At 39.9% G+C, this 19,500-nt stretch overlaps 1 protein-coding gene across 4 annotated transcripts; it reads left to right on the top strand.

The window, feature by feature from the left end:
• Positions 1–11,450: 11,450 nt before the first annotated feature.
• Positions 11,451–18,941, top strand: nr2f2 (nuclear receptor subfamily 2, group F, member 2). Of its 4 annotated transcripts, none has more exons than XM_031564429.2 (4): positions 11,451–12,719; positions 13,747–14,292; positions 15,223–15,285; positions 16,371–18,941. In XM_031564429.2, exons 1-4 carry the CDS (start codon positions 12,263–12,265, stop codon positions 16,643–16,645), a joined length of 1,341 nt encoding a protein of 446 aa, XP_031420289.1. In that variant the 5' UTR covers positions 11,451–12,262; the 3' UTR covers positions 16,646–18,941. The 4 variants fall into 4 exon arrangements, with proteins under 4 accessions (XP_031420289.1, XP_031420290.1, XP_012689085.1 ...); XM_031564430.2 differs by having other exon boundaries at positions 11,452–12,719; positions 13,765–14,292; XM_012833631.3 differs by lacking the exon at positions 15,223–15,285 and having other exon boundaries at positions 11,457–12,719.
• Positions 18,942–19,500: the final 559 nt, after the last annotated feature.

The following is a 19,500-nucleotide window of genomic DNA, read 5'->3' as shown; positions in this document are numbered from 1 at the left end:
TGGGTCCGTTAATCAGAGTAACACTGGCCCAGATCTGGACCACAGCCATGCCAGACGTGTCCCGGAGTCGGCTGGCTGGTGTTGTCTTGTAGTTGCATTCCCATGAACTTGACGCTCGTCTCCCACAGTACCGCTTTCTGACCTCAAAAATAACAAACTTCATTAGCACGGAGACTGGGGAGAAATAAACCCCCAGTCCCCACGGAGGCCCATGGCTGCTTGTGTTTGGCTGAAAATACGGTTTTCCACAGACACACACTTGGCATTACACCTTTTTTTTGTGTGAGTAGAAAAATAAAGAATGCTAAGATTCCATTTCTTTCACACTAAATCTTTGAGATGTGTTACAATATTTTCAATGACATGTAATGCCATATTGGACAGCAGTCATTTTAACTATCACTACCACTACCATTTTTACCACAACTGCTACTAATAATAATAATAATAATAACAGTAATACCACTGTTTCTGCTGCTGTTTCTTCTAATAGGTTGAGAGGGGGTAATTAAAGGGATGATGGACAAATGTAAGTACATCTATTAGCATAAAACAGGAGAACATTTATTTGTACGCTAGCTTCCCCATTAGCAGCATTCTCAGACTGGCTCTGTATCCACAAAAAAAAAGAAAACGTGCACAGGACTGACGACAGTGAGGCAGCCTGGCCCTCAGTTTAAAGGAGAGATTATTGAAACAAATTAATCCTTTGCTGTTTAAATGGACACAGTAATCCATCATTGGTGAATCGAACTCGGTGAGCTATCTTAAATCTGCTGCCTGCTTAGATTGGCCCTCAGGGCACACAGGAGTAGTTGGTAACCCACCCTGCTGAGTGAACTATAGACACACACACACACACACACACACACACACACACACACACACACACACACACACACACACACACACACACACACACACACACATACACACACACACATACTGTATGCATGGATGTGGACACACACACAGACATACACACACACATATGCATGGACATGGATATGTGACACACAGACACACACATTCACACATGCATTACACACACTCATACAAAGACAGAAACGCATATAGAGATAAAAAAAAAACATAACATAAATAATTGTCTTTTCAGAAAGCCTACATGCTCCTCTTTAATACACCTATCACCATTTTCTCTTCTTCCTATAGCGTTAGGAGAGTAATGGTTAATACTGTCTCTATGCATGCAATACTAAGTGCTATCTCAAGATTACTAAAGACATCAGTACAAGACCTGCATATTTGAATGCCTTATGATTTCAGTAGTCTGAAAACGTATGATAGAGAGGAGTTAAAGAAATAAACAAATAAACAATAGCTCATGGCAAATTAAAATACATAACATGTCACCATGTAGTGTGGTTTTATGACATATGACTGACATTAGCTGTAAGCTATATGCTATAGCCAGTGCATATTCTCCCTTTTGAGCTTTATCCCAATCTCACCTGCAATGAAATCAGTCATCTAACCAAAGGTAGGTGATCCTAGGATAACTAAGCCTGGATTAAGTACCAAAAAACAGAAATATGCTCAGAGTATCAGACACAGTTTGCAACCAAGGTCAGTCACTGTGGACTGCTATATGTTGCTATGTTCCAACCCATCTCGATAAATAACAAAACAATCAGACATCTCTTGTTTGATTCACTCTATACACTTATTTGAGATGAGTAAATATTACACAGACTTCTCCTTAAACACCGATATTGAAATGGAGATCCAAGTATCAACAATTTATTCATTGTAGTAAACAACACTTTAATTCTCTGATATAGCGGATCAGTCATGCTGAGGACTGTTTGTGTAGATGTGCCATTGCCATAAACACACAAAGAGCCTTATGAAAGTACACACATTCAGCGTCTGCTTAATTAACTATTCACATTGATATGCCATCTGAACACTGTAGAAATGGTGGGAATATATATATATATATATATATATGGCATTTCGTGTTAATAACATAAACAAATGCATTGGATTTCAGGAGATCTGAAATGTCAACAATGTCAGAATTGAGGCACATTATTATTTTTTTTTTTTTTCAAAATAAATTGTTCATTCATTTGGCATGTCTGAATTCCACACTATAACAGAGCAATCAATGCAGTATTCACACAACAAAGAAAATATATCAAAGTGAGTTATAAGAATATCAATAGCATTTTAATTTCTCATTTATCTTTATATGCAAAGACATAAGGTAAGCTGTGTAATCTACACGCTCTGCCCTCAGCATTTCTTCTGCACATTCTTGGATCAGATAATTTCATGAAACAGTTTTACTTTACCACGGCATACCAGTAACAGCACACTTTAATATGGAGCATTGGTATCATATGATTGTGTCTTATCTCAGAGGAAATTCAGTGTTTCAAATCAATGTTGTGGTGTTTATTATTATTATTATTATTGTATTGTATTGTGTAATCGACCTCCTTACACCCAACTCCAGACAATGATATACAAGTAACAGTAAACCACATTACAAGTGAGGTAGATGCAAGTGCACAGCTGTTAAATGAGCTTAGTTTGTTACTGATCAAATACAAGAGCAAGACTTTAAAGCAGCAGTAAGAAGGGGTTTGTTTAAAACTAGCGAGATAACTACCTGAAAGGCATGCAAACTCCTTGCAAACACCACAACGGCCTAGTTGTCACACATACAAGCTTGCTAACATGCTAACTGGTGTCTTTTGGTGATATAATTAGCCATGTCTTGCTGTGAAAGTTGTTCTTACATTTTCACAAGGTGTTCCTTCCCATAACACAAAACTATATAGTGTATAGCCTGGAAGGCTAGTGGGAACAACAGTTGTGTTTATCTGTCCTTCACATGACCATACAGTATATCATACAAACAAATTTGAGGATGATACCAAAACTAGTTGCCTATGAAAACATACCTTGTTGCATAGTGTTGCTTTTAAGGAAGTAAATATGGAAACAACAATCAAGGAAATGCTTATCCCCAGAAGTGCTAAACACTAAAATTGAGTTATGTCACTTAAAAGTGAATAATGAAATACAGAAAGATGGATTATAAATCAACACAAGTGAACAGCTCGTGTAGAGCCCCTGTAGAAATACACAGAGAAAGCACAGTGCAAGCAGAGTGGTGGACAGGACAGGACAGGACTGTGAACCCAAATTAGGTTAAGGATCTGATAGGCCTGACATTGGAATACCAACAGCACTGACGTACAGGGCTGCAGTGTGGCCCTGGGTTAGTGTAGGGGACAAGCAAGGCTAGTTATGTGACGTGATATGATAAAAACCCAAATTCGCCGTTGTATCCCACCGCTACAGGTTGAAAGTTAAGGTAATTAGATGGTAACTAGAGGTTACTACTAGGTTCTGGCCCTTATCTATTCTCTGGATCAGGATATCACAACATTTAGACATTCGAGGAAGACCGGAGTCTGCAGGCATTGTTTAAAAGCTGTTGCAGACTCTGCCATTCAGATACTTCTAGGATGCGTATGCAACTAGTGAGGAAACATATGAGAAAACCTCTGATCCGACAATTCAATAATACTAAATAATATTGAGTGAGCTGATGGTTATGTGATTATAATTATACTTCTGTAATGGCCACTTTATGCAGCATGACTAAATGAGAGAATCAAATTCAATCAAGTGCATTCTTTTTTTTTTTGCTAAACCCAATAGCATTTAGCTGCTAAACTGCATCATTTGATTTGCCGTTGTGTTTGGGGCTGTGCTTTAGGAGGCAACTGCCTCTGTCACATACAGTTCTCCGTCTGAACCGATGGCCTGTGTAGTAGCACTGCTCTGATTATCAGGGACATTATATGCATCATTTGCTCGCCGTATTCAACTGTATTACAGTAATCTGACGGTAGACTGAAATGTAGACAGGGCCAGGGAGGTCACCACTCAAGTGAGAACAGTTTCTGATGGAGCTGATAGGGAACCGTGTATTTTTCAGCTTACAGGTTGCAGGTTCCATCAGGCGATGTGGCACATGATGAGCAAAAAGAGCACTTTGTATGTGCACTTCACTTCACACTCCATTAGGTTCCCTGGCATCCCACGACCTCACTACAGAGCCACGACTACCAGGGAAACTAGGCAGCCTTATCAGCATTGTGGAACACATCCAGCCGCACACATCGAGGTTTCAGTCCATATAGATGGCCAGGTGGAATGAGTCTGATTCATGCTTGTGATTATGGTTGCTGATGAATATCTGTATTGAATAAAACAGCGCATCACTTGTTTATGTCACTCAGGACGCCTGAAGGGGTTTGTTATTATACGTGTTCGCTGTCAGCATTACTGCCTCCAATCCTTCTGCAAATGTTACCAGGCCTGCCATGGCAACTACTAGGCTTAAACACCATAGTGTCTCGTTTAAATGTGATAGAGATCGTAAATACATACAGCTGTTATGGTTACTTCTACAGGGTAATGTTACTATAATGGTTGTGATCATTTAGCGTGCAATCACTCTGAACATGTGTCTGCAACAGTGGGAGTGTAGTGAGTAAAGTTTAGAAGATCAGTCCCTGTGGGTATTGGCTTAGGCAGTATACTGTTTAATGCAATTTGCTGACTGCAAGACAGACCATGTCCGTCTGTACACATTTTCACATCAAACCAATCTCTTTCTAGACATCTATAATTGAAAACTAAATCATTTAAAATTTTAAATGATTTCAAATAGTGAGTTGGATAGGAAGAGGTCGCTGCAGGGAGAAGAACCAGGTTTTTGAAATTCCAGGGACTATATGATGTTTTAAGACTGATGGTTAATGTTGAACAAATGACAAGCTGAAGAGCACCTGACTGCAGGCAGGATCCTAACCCTGTTGCGCGTCAGGCCAGGACCAGATCCATTCTGGAGTAAGCTTCTATATCTGGGAACAGCTATCCGGACATGAAGCCCAATTTCAGGGGGGAATAAAACTATACTCCCTTTCAATTTGCTTGTAACTGATACCATAGACACTTATGTAAGTCTTTGAGACTTTGCGCAAAGTTATAAGTTGCTATTGTTTTGAAAACCAATATTTTAATTCAAAACATAGTACATTTGTCAAGTTTGCAAAGAAAGTCAACATGTTAAGTATTCATAGAGAGTAGGTATCTTAACACTACTCTCAGTAGTTTAATAATGTAAAAACTGTACAAACACAGACCTATAGGCCATCTTATGAGGATATTTAGTGAGTGTGGTGTGCCTTTATTGCTTGCTGTTTTTATACATTAAAGATATGGATTTAAAGATCTACAAAAAATATCTCATTATGATTTCTTTATTAGAATGAAATGTAAATGGTATATATGCTTTAAAACTAGCAGAACATTTTCATCAGATGGAAAAAAAAAAGTACAGGGAATATTACTGCATCTAAATTGGAATGTTTTGATGTACACAAAAATAAAACAAGTACGGTAACAGCCTGGTTAGGATGTGTTAAGAGTTTTATAAGACTTTTATAACACAAGTATATCAGCCTATTGTATCTTTAAACCACATTACATTCACAAATGGGACCACATATGAAAAGATATGTTTGTAAATTGCAATATGTAAGATTAGTTTATACAATCACTTTTTAGGAGTGGCTGTTGTTACAAACATGATTGTGGCTTTATGTTGGGACAGAACTCGCCACGGTAGCTTCATATAGCTATCGGTAACCCAGCAGGCTGTTGACTCTGGGATGGATGTGGCCCTGATGAACCAGCAGCTCCATGGCAAACCTGGACTTGACCTAGTCCAGATAATCTGCCGTATAGGGTAATCAGCACTGGTCTGAGCCAATACAGTAAAACAATCACAAAGACATGATCATATAAAACCTGCGTGTACTGCCTAAGTGATATGTCACACAATTAGTCCTTTTTCCACAATGAGACAATCAGGCTCTCCAAACCACCTTAGGGCACTTAAGAATCATGTGTGTTTCAGATAAAGAGAATGCAGGTCACCATGACCAACCAAGTGCAATGAGACTGTTGACTTAGAACCTCAGAGTCAAGAGATCTGATAGCATGTATTACAGGGCCTCGGCTGCTGACAAATCAGTCGAGCAGACTGTCAAATCTCAGCAGACAACAAGAGACACAGTCATGCAGCCTAACGCAGTTTTCGGAGCAAGTGGCTTTTAAGTAAAGGTAATTTAGCAAAGACAAATAATCCTCTATAACTTTAAATAGCATGATCAACATTGGAATTAACTTTGTAAAAGTTGGGACAATTTAATTGTAAAGTGTTTAGAAATGAAGGCTTGCTTCATTCACCCCATTTAATATTCTCATTTGCCAAGCATTTAAAATGCCACCGCTAGTAGGCTAATAATAAAAACAATAATACAACTACTGCTAATAATAATAATGACAATAATAATAATGTGTGTTGTATAATTTATTATAACTTATTCGATTGGAAATATGCACATTTAACTTTATTTCTCGCTTATTGGCAGGGTCAGGTATTATCACTTCTGATCACAATAATCAATCTGATCTTATCTAATAGATGGGGATGATATAGGCGACTGTCAGAATTCCGTGATTTCGCGTTTTATATAGTCTATTTTATCAGACAATGAGAGATGTCTTTCTCCTTGACTACTCGTCATCCAACTAAATCAGCTGTTTTTCGATGATTAGCCTGGTTAACCTTTGCTTTCTGTCGGGTCTGGAAGGGTTAATCAGGCCGAGATCTCAATGACCCTCGGGTCGCTGTCCCTCTATCTCCTGCTTGAAGGACTTGGTGAAGACAGTGATAAGATTAAAGTGAACTTTCCTCCTTGCCCTCTCGCCCCTGCTCCAAGCCTCACCTGCACGCCACCTCTGCACCAACACACACACACACACACACATGCACACACATTGACAAACCTAGTGCTCCAGGTAAGCTTCACACTTGTTATGACAAATGACGTAGTAAACACATTCTCTGAGATAAACGTTATTGCATGTTTTGTTTCGGCATTTATGAAACATTTTTAACCTAGCTCGGTAGCCCTTTTGGAGAATGCTGCCTGCAGTTGTCTGGCGTGTCTGTCCGATCGATTCACGTAACTCCATTCATCCCGATCGGGGCACATCCCAGACCCCCCTGTCCCAGAGTGCTTTCTTTGCTTTACAAACAATAATAAAGTGATTTGCCCCATTCTCCGCGCCGTGGACATGGGAAATCGTTACAGACCCTGCTATTTGTGTGTGATCAGTAAATATTTAGTGTGGCGACATCTCTAGGTCTCCTCCTGATCGATGCAGGTCCCTATAGGGGTGCGCTATTGTGTGTGCGGACACCTGCTGAGCTTCTTAAGAGATGGCCTCTTACTAGGTGCGCTTCACTTAATCATGTCTACCTGAGTTGTTCATAATGTTTTCTATTTATCCATACAGAACGAAGACCTAGGCTACTTATACCTAACATTCCTCATTTATCAACAGTGAAAGTGAATATGTTGCCTAATTGTTGTGAACATTACTGGAGAATATTATTGACACCAGTTATTTCCTTTTGGTAGACCAAAGAACATAGGTTGGCTATCACTTCTGTAAAACTAGCCAACGAGCGTCTAGACTCACCAATAGGCCAACGAAAAACATCTCTCTCGGTCAACCTCAACGGATAATTTGTTTTAAATGCGTTATTAGCTGAAATCATATTTTCTCTCTTGCAGATATGAACACGTTGAGTTGTTGAACAATAGAATGCATTTTATTTGACCGGGCGGTGGAACGCGCAATGGTAACAAAAAGAAATAAGAATAAAGTTGTTGGCCAAGTTTTTACCGAGCCTTGCCCTTGGGTGTTCCCTCTTGACTAAAAAGATCACCCTTGGTGGAAGTCAAGATTTTGACCTTATATGAGTATGTTTTACAAACAGGTTAGCCGTGCCATGTAAACCATAGCAGAAACAGGATGGTTTTAAAAAACACTTTCCAGTAAGGCGGCGGACAAATTACATGTAGGCAAACTTCACCGCAAGCAGTTAATTGTAATTCAGTTGCAGTTCTTCAGTGTCATAAATAGCACATGTATATACCGAACCCTTTGATAAGGTTTTGCAGATTCATAATAATCCTTTCTCGTGACCTAGGCAACTAAATTAATAGTGCAACTGGATTTTGCTTATTGTAAACTAGATTTTGCTGGGCCTAGTGTAAACGACATGCCTTGTGAGCAACATAATCTATCAGATAAACTTAATTTAGTCTTATGAGCAATAACTGACTTTGCACACGTTTTGTCCGTCTATTGTCGCATAACATTAAACAGAAACGCTTGGCTCATTCATCGGTTTTTGACGTGCACTAACATGATCAAAACTCATTTCATATATGTACAACATTATCTTTAATGATTATTCGCTTTTCAATGTAAGGCTTTAACAGTAAGAAAGCCACAAAGCATAGCCTGTTTCCACATACAGACAGGTGTCTCCCTGGACTTCACCCCCTCCCTCTACATATCAGTCAGCCCACACAAAGCAGTGGCGCTGAGGCGCGTCGTACCTTCTGTGGAACAGAAAAAGACGCACAGGAGCATCTTCTGGCATCTTTTTTTACTTATATTATTCCTGTTTCTTCAAACTGCCACACACATTTTCTTCCCACGGAGATATAGCCTACACTGAACAGAAATTCAAAGTTTATCCTCTAAACAAAAGTTAAACGAATTTCGGCAGTCGCTCTCATTTTTTTCTTGACTCACGAAAGTTTTTTTGCATAATCACTTCAATAAACTGAGAGAAGCATTTTTGTCTGTAAAACCATCAGATGGAAAGACACCGCTGATTGTCCTGCCCAACTGAACAAAAAACGAAAAGAACGAGAAGACTAACGTAGGCTACACTATTTTTGTAAGAGCGAAGATGCATCCCGCGGAAGACGAATCTGCAACATATGCATTTGGTAGGTTTGTGAGAGTATGTTCGTGTTGTTAGTCTTTAACATCACAATCATTCTACACAGTCAAGTGCAGATAACTGTAAATGCTTGCTATTTGTCTCTCCAACCACCATACTACTAGTCTAACTCATTGGTTGATAATTAACTGTAATCTTTATAGCGCAAACATATGTTAGTTAAACAATTAAGCTCGTGCGTTACCACCACTGCGCTGTTTCCCGGCACTTTGCAGAATCTCTGTCATAGATGCTCCGAAACGTTTTGAATTACGGGGAAAATAACTCTGCTTTTAGTACTGATTAATAACATTGTATGGCCTGTATTGCAGTAAAAGTGGGCTGCATATATCTACGATCGCTCTATGCCGAACTACAAACGGCAATGATACACATCTCTATATTTATCCATGGTGAAAAATGTCATTACTCACCACTGAAGTGCCGAGAAAATCCTGCATATGGTGGTATTTTAATCGAAAGAATAAATGGGTGTGAATACCAGATTAACGTAAATGAATGACCCGGAGCGATTGGATGGGAGAAGCGCTGCGCTCAGCCTGAATTTTGCAAATATTGTTTAAAATACAAAAGGTAACTAAGAAAAATCGCCCCTGCTCAAACACAACATACACAATGAAATATAAACCGGAGACCTACTCACGTATCCCAGCTACGTCCAAGTCAATTAGAAGGAAATCGCAAAAGCATTAATCAGATTAAAATGGGCGCATGTTAGTTTGGTGTATGTGAGAGGCGAGCAACCGAAGCAGTTTCCATTTAAGATGGCTCTACCACATTATAGCGCGATTTGAGGCAGAAATCATCCATACGCTAGGGGGCACCCAGATACTGTAATAGATCCCGACTTCGGCTTTTTCCCTCACTGGTAGCATATGCTCTGATTTACCACTGTAAAAAATTCAGTGGACCTAACTTTGACAGCCACTGGTGATTCTAAAAGTACCACTAGCAAGTGCTTCACAAATGCCCCGACCTACAACCTTTAGGGTGCAGAGGGAATCACTACACGGGGATCCCGGTCTTTATCTATTGGGACGCCATTGTTTGCATTGCTATGCAAAATCCTAGTCTTGCTTGCCTTTTTGGCGACTTGGAAAATCAGTACTTGCTGTGCTGTAAAGTACAGATAGAATATTGAAATACAAACTCGCAATTGCCTGCTTCAAAGAAAATAAAACACCAGCTACTAGAGGGGTGATCAGGGGCTACCATCGGGTCGTTCTTTTTTATATTTCTCAAAGGCCTTCAATCTATTTTTTAAAGAGGCAAGGTTTTAGTAGCCAATTTCAATCCCATAAGATGCATTCCGGTTTTCATATACTGTTTGGCAAGTTTATCCCTATTCTATAATAAAACTAACTGATGGCTATGTTTCACTGGAAACCAAATTGTGCCATTCCAAATGTTTTCCTCGGTCAATAATGTGTTTCAGCTCATGGTGCGCTGTCAGTGCGGTTAAAGCAGCATTTGCTTTCGCAGGTGTGGATGTCCAGTCTTGATAGTAGGCTTCTGAAAAAGCAATTGCTGACAAATTGTGGCGATAGTGCAAGACCTTCAAATAAACCTATAAAAGGAACAATAGCTAATAATTTCCTATGTTTTGACTCACAGCGGGCATAATAGCTTGGCACGCTCAGATGCTCACCAAAGTACATATATAACTATTTAAATGTCATGTGGGTATCAGTTTTCCTAAGCAGTAACCCTGGTTGTGTCTGTCATTGTGTGTGCATAAAACAATGGAACAGGCCTAGTAAACATTAAACAATAAAATACTGAATTCAGTAATCATTCTGATTCAAAATATGTCATTCTGACCTCGTCGTAAAGGCTGCGTTGAGTGATATGCAATATGTGATGTCATTTTTGGCTATATCAGTACAAAATGAAATATATTGATTAACATCACTCATCACAATGAATCTCGTGATTCGTGATTTACCTTTATCCAAGAATGCATTAATTACATAGAGCAAGATCTGTTTGACTATTTGTATACATCTAGTAGTGTGGAGTTTATGTGTCTTTCCTAGTGGTGCAAAACTCTCGGTAAACATTTTCACTACTTCGTGGCAATATTTTCCCTTCACAGTAGTCTGATATAAGTTCTGTGTCTCATGTGCGTGTTAATGATAGACACTGTTGGGGATGTGTGCTCATTTTGAGTCCATTTTATTGACATATTGTTATGGAGATTGTCAATGTAAGGTTCGGTCATATAGGCACAATTATTTATAAAAGTGAATGATGCATAGACCAACCGTTCAAAAATACCTTTCAGGCTGCTCTAATATTTTACATTTCATTTGTGGAAAAATTGTAGCGGTAAGGATTTTCCCCAAAAAAATTAACCACACTCCCTTTAGGACCGCACGGTATCTCGACCTCCATTCCTCGCCTTGGCAAAGCACCAAGTAGCACAAGTGCCGACTAGCCAATGAGGTTCAGGGGGAGGTCCATGAGCTCTGACCAGTCAAACACAGTCACTTTCCATATATGGCAACTCATCTCCATGGTAACGTGTTCTAAGTTGCAGCAGTCGTGTCAAAGTTCACTATATAGAGAGCTCAGTGAGCTGATCAGAGAGAAAGCATTCTGCCAGCCCAGCGCCTGCAAATCGCAATCACTTCCTAACCTCCCCCTTTTTAACATATTTGATCACTTTGATTCTCTGTTCTTCTCCTTATTTTTACGCGCATGAAGGAGGTTCTATAGGTTGTGCTCTTTTTGTTTTATTATCACTCTTGCTTGCCGGAGAGCTGACTTCATATTTGACTCAAGCACAGGCTTCAGCTGCGCGCTGCTGCAAGCGCAACCTCAATTGAAGAAAAGGAAGAAGCTGCAATAATTTTGCCAGTTGTTGGTTTTCTTCAAGACTCACGCTGGAACTTAGTGTCGCTCGCTCCCTGCATACGCCAGCTGTGCGATTTTGTGCTTCGCCTCACCGCGTTTCTCGAAGTCTCTGGTCTGTTTCTTTAATATAGCATTTTGTCAGCGCAATTATTTTTCCTTTTTCCTTCATGGGTTTCCTGGATGGATGAGTGCAAGCGCCCCTGGACTTGGCCTTCAAGAGCAAGGCTGCGATTCGGCTCGTCTTCAGTTTTGACCATATGTTCGGCAACGTTCTGAAAACAAAGAAATAGGCTGCACTGTCATTTTTGCGCAAGTTTCTAAGGACAATCCGACTTCACATTGCCGACAGTGAATAATTCATTTTCGCCCATACCGAAAAATATCGTGAGACATTCTTCAGAGGCGCATCATCACGAAACCAAAAACGGAAGACAAAAAGTTTTTTAACGTTGACTGATAGATATGGCAATGGTAGTGTGGAGAGGCTCCCAGGACGATGTGGCTGACACCCAGGGCACTCTCTCTTCGCAAGGCCAAGGAGGACTATCTCTTCCGAACCCTCAACCAGGCCAGTTGAATCTAACGGCCTCTCAGATTGCCCCTCCGACCCCTCACACACCCGTTCAAGGACCTCCGAACAACACGGCGCAATCTACGCCGACGAACCAGACGCAAAGTCAGCCGGAGAAGCAACAACCACAGCACATAGAATGCGTGGTTTGCGGGGACAAATCGAGCGGTAAACACTATGGCCAGTTCACTTGCGAGGGGTGCAAAAGCTTCTTTAAACGGAGCGTACGGAGGAACCTCACTTACACTTGCCGTGCCAACAGGACTTGTCCCATTGACCAGCACCATCGCAATCAGTGTCAGTACTGCCGCCTCAAAAAATGCCTCAAAGTTGGCATGAGACGGGAAGGTATTCGGATTTTATATTTCCTTTTGAAGTCTTGTGTCTGTGTGTTATGCATTGAATGAATAATGTATGCTTGCGTCCCCCATCTTCTCCCGACTCCTCTTCCTCAGGCTGCCCGACCGGAGCATGCGAAGGAACCGCCTTCATTAATGCTCTAGACGGAGCGTAGCTATCGCCTACCTCCCCTGTATCTCTCGACTTACGTGTTTTATCAGTCAGGCATTCGTGTACACGTTAAAATACAGACGTTTTATTGCAATAGGTTGTATTGATTGTTATTAAAACTGTATATGCATCTGGATTTGAATAGTAGCCTACAAATGCAGATATGCCGCGCTCTTAATGGCGAGGGGAGTGTGAGGAGACGGCGTGTTAGATACACACACACGGTCTCGACATCGACTGTATCTAGCCCTCCGCTCTCAGCCAGAGTCGAACGAAGATAGTGTATCATGTATATAGACGTTGGTCTTTTTTATTGAATCATACTCATAAAATAAGCCGCAAATATAGTTATTTGAAGTATATGCCCGACTCAATGGCTAGCTAAGTAGGTTAAGGGTTAGCATCAAAGGACTGCCTTTCTTTGTGCATGTATTCAATAAGCTCATGTTGCCATACCACGTAATGTTGTAGCCTACACACATTTGAAAGAGGACTAACACTTATATATCCATTTCCGATAATTCTGTATTATAGATCATACAACGACCCTTTACCGTGCAGTCACTTTGTTAACATGGTAACATTGTCACATGTTCAATTGTTGGATTGTTTCGCGCACCACTAGACTGTTTTGTAATTATTAAAGGGATCTCTCCCTAAGAGCAAGCGACAATATTATTTCTGTCGTCGTGTAAATGTGTGTTAGTCTATCACTGTGCAAACTCAAATCAGGCTACAAAACAAGTGTGGCATTGACTGCATGGTAGGTAGTCTAATGTCCAAAACACGGTCAACAGTGTCATGAAATGTTCTGGGATTAGCTCATACTGTATTTTCCTTAGAATTCGAGTTTAAATATATGCAGTTTCTCTTTTTACCGCAGCTGTGCAAAGGGGACGGATGCCACCCACACAGCCTCACCATGGTCAGTTCGCCTTGACAAATGGGGACCCTCTGCACTGCCATTCCTACTTATCCGGATATATCTCTCTTCTGCTGCGAGCGGAACCCTACCCAACGTCCCGGTATGGTAGTCAGTGCATGCAACCCAACAACATCATGGGCATCGAGAACATTTGTGAATTGGCGGCCAGGATGCTCTTCAGCGCGGTGGAGTGGGCCAGGAATATCCCTTTCTTCCCAGACCTTCAGATTACAGACCAGGTTGCCCTTCTGAGGTTGACCTGGAGTGAGTTGTTTGTGCTCAATGCTGCGCAGTGCTCCATGCCGCTCCATGTGGCTCCACTTCTGGCGGCGGCTGGCCTTCACGCCTCTCCTATGTCTGCGGACAGAGTGGTCGCCTTTATGGACCACATTAGGATCTTCCAAGAACAAGTGGAAAAGCTTAAAGCTTTACACGTTGACTCTGCTGAATACAGTTGCTTAAAGGCCATCGTGTTATTCACCACAGGTAAGTTTGAAATTATTGCGGAAATCACGTAGCATATTTCTTCTTAAAACTGATATTTTATCGATGTCTGCCAGGTATTTTTCACAGAGCTCACAAAACACAACTTAATTGTATTTCCATTTTGAAAAAAAGGTTAGTTAGGTCTATCGTAGGCTATAGTCTAAGTTTCAGCTTCTATGAAGTTGCACCAGTCTAGTAATAATTTATTCAAAATCAGGAAAACAATAGAATATAATTAAATGAAATTGTTTTATGTAAAAAATAATCTAATCCAAACCAAATTCAATTGCGGTATTCAGTACTCGCAAGTGTGTGTGTAATTCAGACATTGTAATTGTAAAATTAATACATTGTTCCTATTAGTGCAGGTGAACGGAATTGGCTGTGCAGTTCACACAACTTTGGTCCATTACAGTATATCTTAAAATGCTGCCACACAACAGAAATTGTTCAAATTGATTTTATAAATCACGCCAAGTAATACATTAACCTAAATATTACATTTAAAATAATAACGTGGTCGTGCCAAACGATGTGTTGTTTGTATACAATCAGTTACTTGTATTCATGTGGAATGACAGATATAAATGATGTCACGCTTGGAGGGGGAGGGGAGACGCATAGGAGGAAGGGAAGAGAGGCCTAATGTTCCATTTACACACATTTCCGCGCAACTTTCCGACTATTTCCTCTGAGGTGCTCTCAGTACTGGACTATTTTATCATTTGTATTTCTTTCGAATTAATGTAGATATCTTAACTACCATAGTAGCCGATTTGTGTGTGTAGAAGCAGGAGATTCATTCCAAGTGGAGGGGCTCACAGTTCTTCCTTGTTATGTTAGGGTGATCTAGGGATTCAAGACATTTTCTGGACTCGTTCCAGAACTGGGTCGTGACCCGAGCTTCCTTTCTTTATTTTTATATTGCAGACTTGCAGTGGAAAATAACCTGCTTTTCAAATACAACACTTTACAACCTAAGCAACGCTACAAGTATGGTTGGATCCCTATTTCCCTCAACAAAAATGCTAAATGCTTACCCGCAGTAGGCGATACATCGCAGCATACTGAATATGTCACTGCATGTGAACCATTACTGACATACACATGAAATCATATGAAAACATGTATTTATGACTTCTTGTGATCGGGTCACAGCACTGTCAAAACAACACTGCTGCCTTCGAAGTTACCCCTTGTATTTATTTTTAAGGAGTTTGTTAATCCGAAATTAGCGTGCCTGATGTGTCTCTTAATCAAAGAACAATGAATAGCTTTTGTGCTACATAGCTGCGACGGCCATATTTACTGTAGTGTATGCCATGGCGCAACTGAACGCAGTCTGCCCCTCGAAGGGGGTTGCCCTTCGGGTTGTAGTCGTTCTTAAAGCGAAATCAAAAAGCAGTACAGAGGTCAGCTCAGACTTCTCTCTCTCTCTCTCTCTCTCACACACACACACACACACACACACACACACACACACACACACACACACACACACATACAGTATATGTGCATTGTGTATGAAGTGGTACATTATATACTTTTTGTCACCACCTATTGCAGATGGAGCAATCGTTTGTCTTCATTAACTGTTTAATATGTGATTTTGGATAAATATTTTGTTGTTGTTAGCGTGTTAACAATGAATGTTTTCCAACCCACCAAAATGGTTCATTTGACCACACAGTGTAATAACTAATGCAACACACTAAAGTGTCCATTAATTTTACACCGAGTAAAATATGAATACATTTTTACGCTTCGAGGATGTAGGCTTAATAATTGACCCGCTTTATATGAAGACTTTGACTATAGCGTTAGAGGTCCCTATTATGTTTGTAAAAAAACGCATAGTGCTCTTTTTAACCATGATGTGGCCTAATTGAGATGAAACAAACCTGACATAGGCTACAATAATCAAGCTTTCAATAATGATGCATATATCCCCCAGAGCTGGAATTGCAATGGCAAGATTACTGCAGAGTTTGGTGTTTTTGATTGCATTGTGATTAATGTGTATGTAATGTAGGTACATGCGTTTGATATGCTAAACATTTGTTCTTCTTCTCTTCCAGATGCTTGCGGCCTGTCAGATGTGGCGCATGTAGAAAGTTTGCAAGAGAAGTCTCAGTGTGCCCTGGAGGAGTACGTTCGGAGCCAGTACCCCAACCAGCCAACTCGATTTGGGAAGTTACTACTTCGCTTGCCTTCGCTGCGCACAGTCTCTTCTTCGGTCATAGAGCAATTATTTTTCGTCCGATTGGTAGGTAAAACCCCCATTGAAACCCTCATCAGGGATATGTTGCTTTCGGGGAGCAGTTTTAACTGGCCTTACATGTCCATTCAGTAAGCAGAAGGAATGATCAAAGGGGCTGAGACTACACTAGTTAGCGCTTCTTTTGTAGAAGGAAACGGCTGTTACACGAGTTTACTCTCAAGAAGAAAGACATTTTCATAAATGACTGTGAATTTTAGAAATGAGACATTCTGCGAACTTTCAAAAATCCAGACAAAAGCTCCAGTGTCATTCTGAACAACTTGTTCCTATCCTTTTTTTTTGGTATAAAAAATGAAAAAAAGGAAAAAAAAAGAGAAGAAAAGAATAAAAAGGAAACACAAATGAGTTGGATTTTGATAATCCTTTGGGGAAAACGCAACTCGAAAGTGCATTTAAAACATGAATTTGGAAAAATTTAGCGGAAAAGAAAAGGTTTTCTCTTTTCCAAACAACTATATTGTCCTGTGTCCATGTATCTATAGCTGTTTTGTACTTTTCTTTTCTTTCTCCTTTATGGTTCCAAACCGGCCTATGTGATTCTGTAGTATGCAGTTGTTTTATTCTCTAATTACCATGACTTCCTATGAAACAGTTAAGTAATGTAAAAACGTTCTTCAAGAATTAAAACGTAATCCACAGCAATATAGGAGAAAAGGTTATGCTTAATGCTGCAAGCGCACTTACTCGTTTGATGGTCCACAATGAAGACTGGCAGGGTTTTTTGAAATTGGGATTCAGGTTAACTTTCTGATCCACCAAATGAATATGTTCTCTTTCTAATTGAGACGGTTGTCTCAATGCAGCTGGGTGTACCTGTTCATATCATTGTCGTGGTTCTTTGGACACCCGAAACACATAGCCTACCGCTTGAAACTTTAATGAGACCTGAATTTTTACAGCAGTCGCCCAACAGTCGTCCAACAGTTTGTACACTGCAGACAACTGGTCGATCCAAAAGTATTAATCTACCTTGGTGACCAATCATAATAGAACAAATTATTCTACCAACTCTCGATCCATCAATGCCATTATGGTAGCAGCACTGTTGCAAAATGTGGCTTTACACGTTAATGTCAGATTACACCTGTTAATATCAGCAAACACCTCAGCTTGAGACATGTAGAACCGATATGACTAGACATCATCGATGAAAACAAATGCCTATTTAGGATTAAGACAAACAGGACGAAGGTCAAGGGTCATCACGTCTTTACATTCTGAGTCTGGAATATTTTGAAGAACAGTATTATTACAACGTCCCTGAAATGTCCCCCTCTACACTTAAAGCATTAAAGTGCCTGTCAAGCGCAAAAACGACTAATTTGTTATTGAGAGATATTTAAGTAGAGACAACATCGGGAACACGTTTAGGGTGGTAAAATCAGTCTTAAGATTGTGTATTTCACTTGAAACACAACAATTAGAAGCAGTATTGTTGTAAATATAGGTCAATTCATTTCAGTTTTCTTTATACAAAGTATATGTGATTAAGAAAAAACTGTGGTTGCCATTTTTTTTCGGTAATACAAATGTCTTCAAATTGAGTGGCAGAATTAGCTAGTAGCACTGAAAGTTCTGTTTGTAATGTATATACATATTACGACAAAATGTTTTTTTTTTCTTTTTTTTCATTTAGACTGTGAATGCATGGCCACAGGTCGCTAACCTATTTTACCTTTGATATATATAAATGTAAATGTTTTTGACTGTATAGATATAATCTGTGCATTCAGTACATTAGCCCTTGTATTTAAAAGAAGAAACAAAATCGTTCAATAATAGGCTAAGACTTAACAGGGTGAGCTGGTTTGGAGAGGGGTAGCTATTTTGATTTAGTGTTCTGCTCCTTTTTGGTATGTAACAGATGCCTTGTGTGTGCGTGCGTGCGTGTGTGTGCGTGTGAGTGTGTGTTTGTATGTTTGTGAGTGTGTGTGTGTGTGTGCGTGCGTGCGTGAGCTTGCAATTTCGTACTTGTTTTGAGGCTTTTCTTCAACACACAAGACACCATGTTGTGGTTGGATAAAAAGGGATCATATTGTGTAGTTGATTGAACAGTTATCCTGGGCTGTTCACATGCCACATATGGACCAGAGAATGATACATGATTGTAATTATGAACAGTTTAAACTGACCCACGTTTTTATAAAAATATATAAAATATATTACTGCAGGGTATTGATAACGTATAGATACTTTTTTTTTATTATTATTATTATGATTATTAATTGCAAGTGATATTCGTGAGTGTGTGTGGAAGTTTATAGTTGAAACAATTCTTGTTTGTTTGTGTTAGCTTATTGTAAACAAGCATTCTGCTGTACATTTGTTCTTGGTATTAAATTATAATTTATGAATTTGAAATCAAAAAGTATTCCCTGTTTTCTCATTTATCATCTGTCATGTGCATATCCGTTTGAACGGTAACTGCCTGCATACTGGTGTTTTGTTGTGTAATTGAATGAGAGTGAGAGAGAGAGAGAGAGAGAGAGAGAGAGAGAGATGGCTCGTGTGTGTGTGTGTCTGTCTGTCAAATGGAGAGTGCGAGAGGGATAGATAGATTTCCCCGTCAGCGGTGGGGACATGCTATGAAGTTTGGTGTGGTACATCAAGTTACATTAAACATTGTAGGCTATGTGTTCCGTGAGAGAAATTAATGTTTTGTGTTGGAAACTCATGCAACGGTATTGCAACGCAAGAGCTGCTTATACAGTATCTACCCTCTCTCTCTCTCTTCTCCAAACAATCAAATTACTTCAAAATCCTGCGTAGTTAGAGCGCGGTAACTGAGCTATTTGGATATCGGATTACTATTGAAAGTGTAGAACCGTCACTTTGCCTATAGTCTGCTGTGCAGGTAGCGACACGACTGAATTGGAATCGCAATGAAACGCTACACTGGACACTAGAATACATGACAAAGTGAATGC

Source organism: Clupea harengus, chromosome 3 (genome assembly GCF_900700415.2).
Source record: "Clupea harengus chromosome 3, Ch_v2.0.2, whole genome shotgun sequence".
NCBI lineage: Eukaryota > Metazoa > Chordata > Actinopteri > Clupeiformes > Clupeidae > Clupea > Clupea harengus.
The sequence above is the reverse complement of the archived record's forward strand: the minus strand, read 5'-3'. Positions and strand labels throughout refer to the sequence as shown.

Coding starts and splice junctions, on each gene's coding strand:
- nr2f2 (XM_031564429.2), top strand. CDS start 12,263: ATGGCAATGGTAGTGTGGAGAGGCTCCCAGGACGATGTGGCTGACACC. Junction 14,293..15,222: donor CATCGTGTTATTCACCACAG/GTAAGTTTGAAA, acceptor TTTATATTGCAG/ACTTGCAGTGGAAAATAACC. Junction 15,286..16,370: donor CAACCTAAGCAACGCTACAA/GTATGGTTGGAT, acceptor CTTCTCTTCCAG/ATGCTTGCGGCCTGTCAGAT.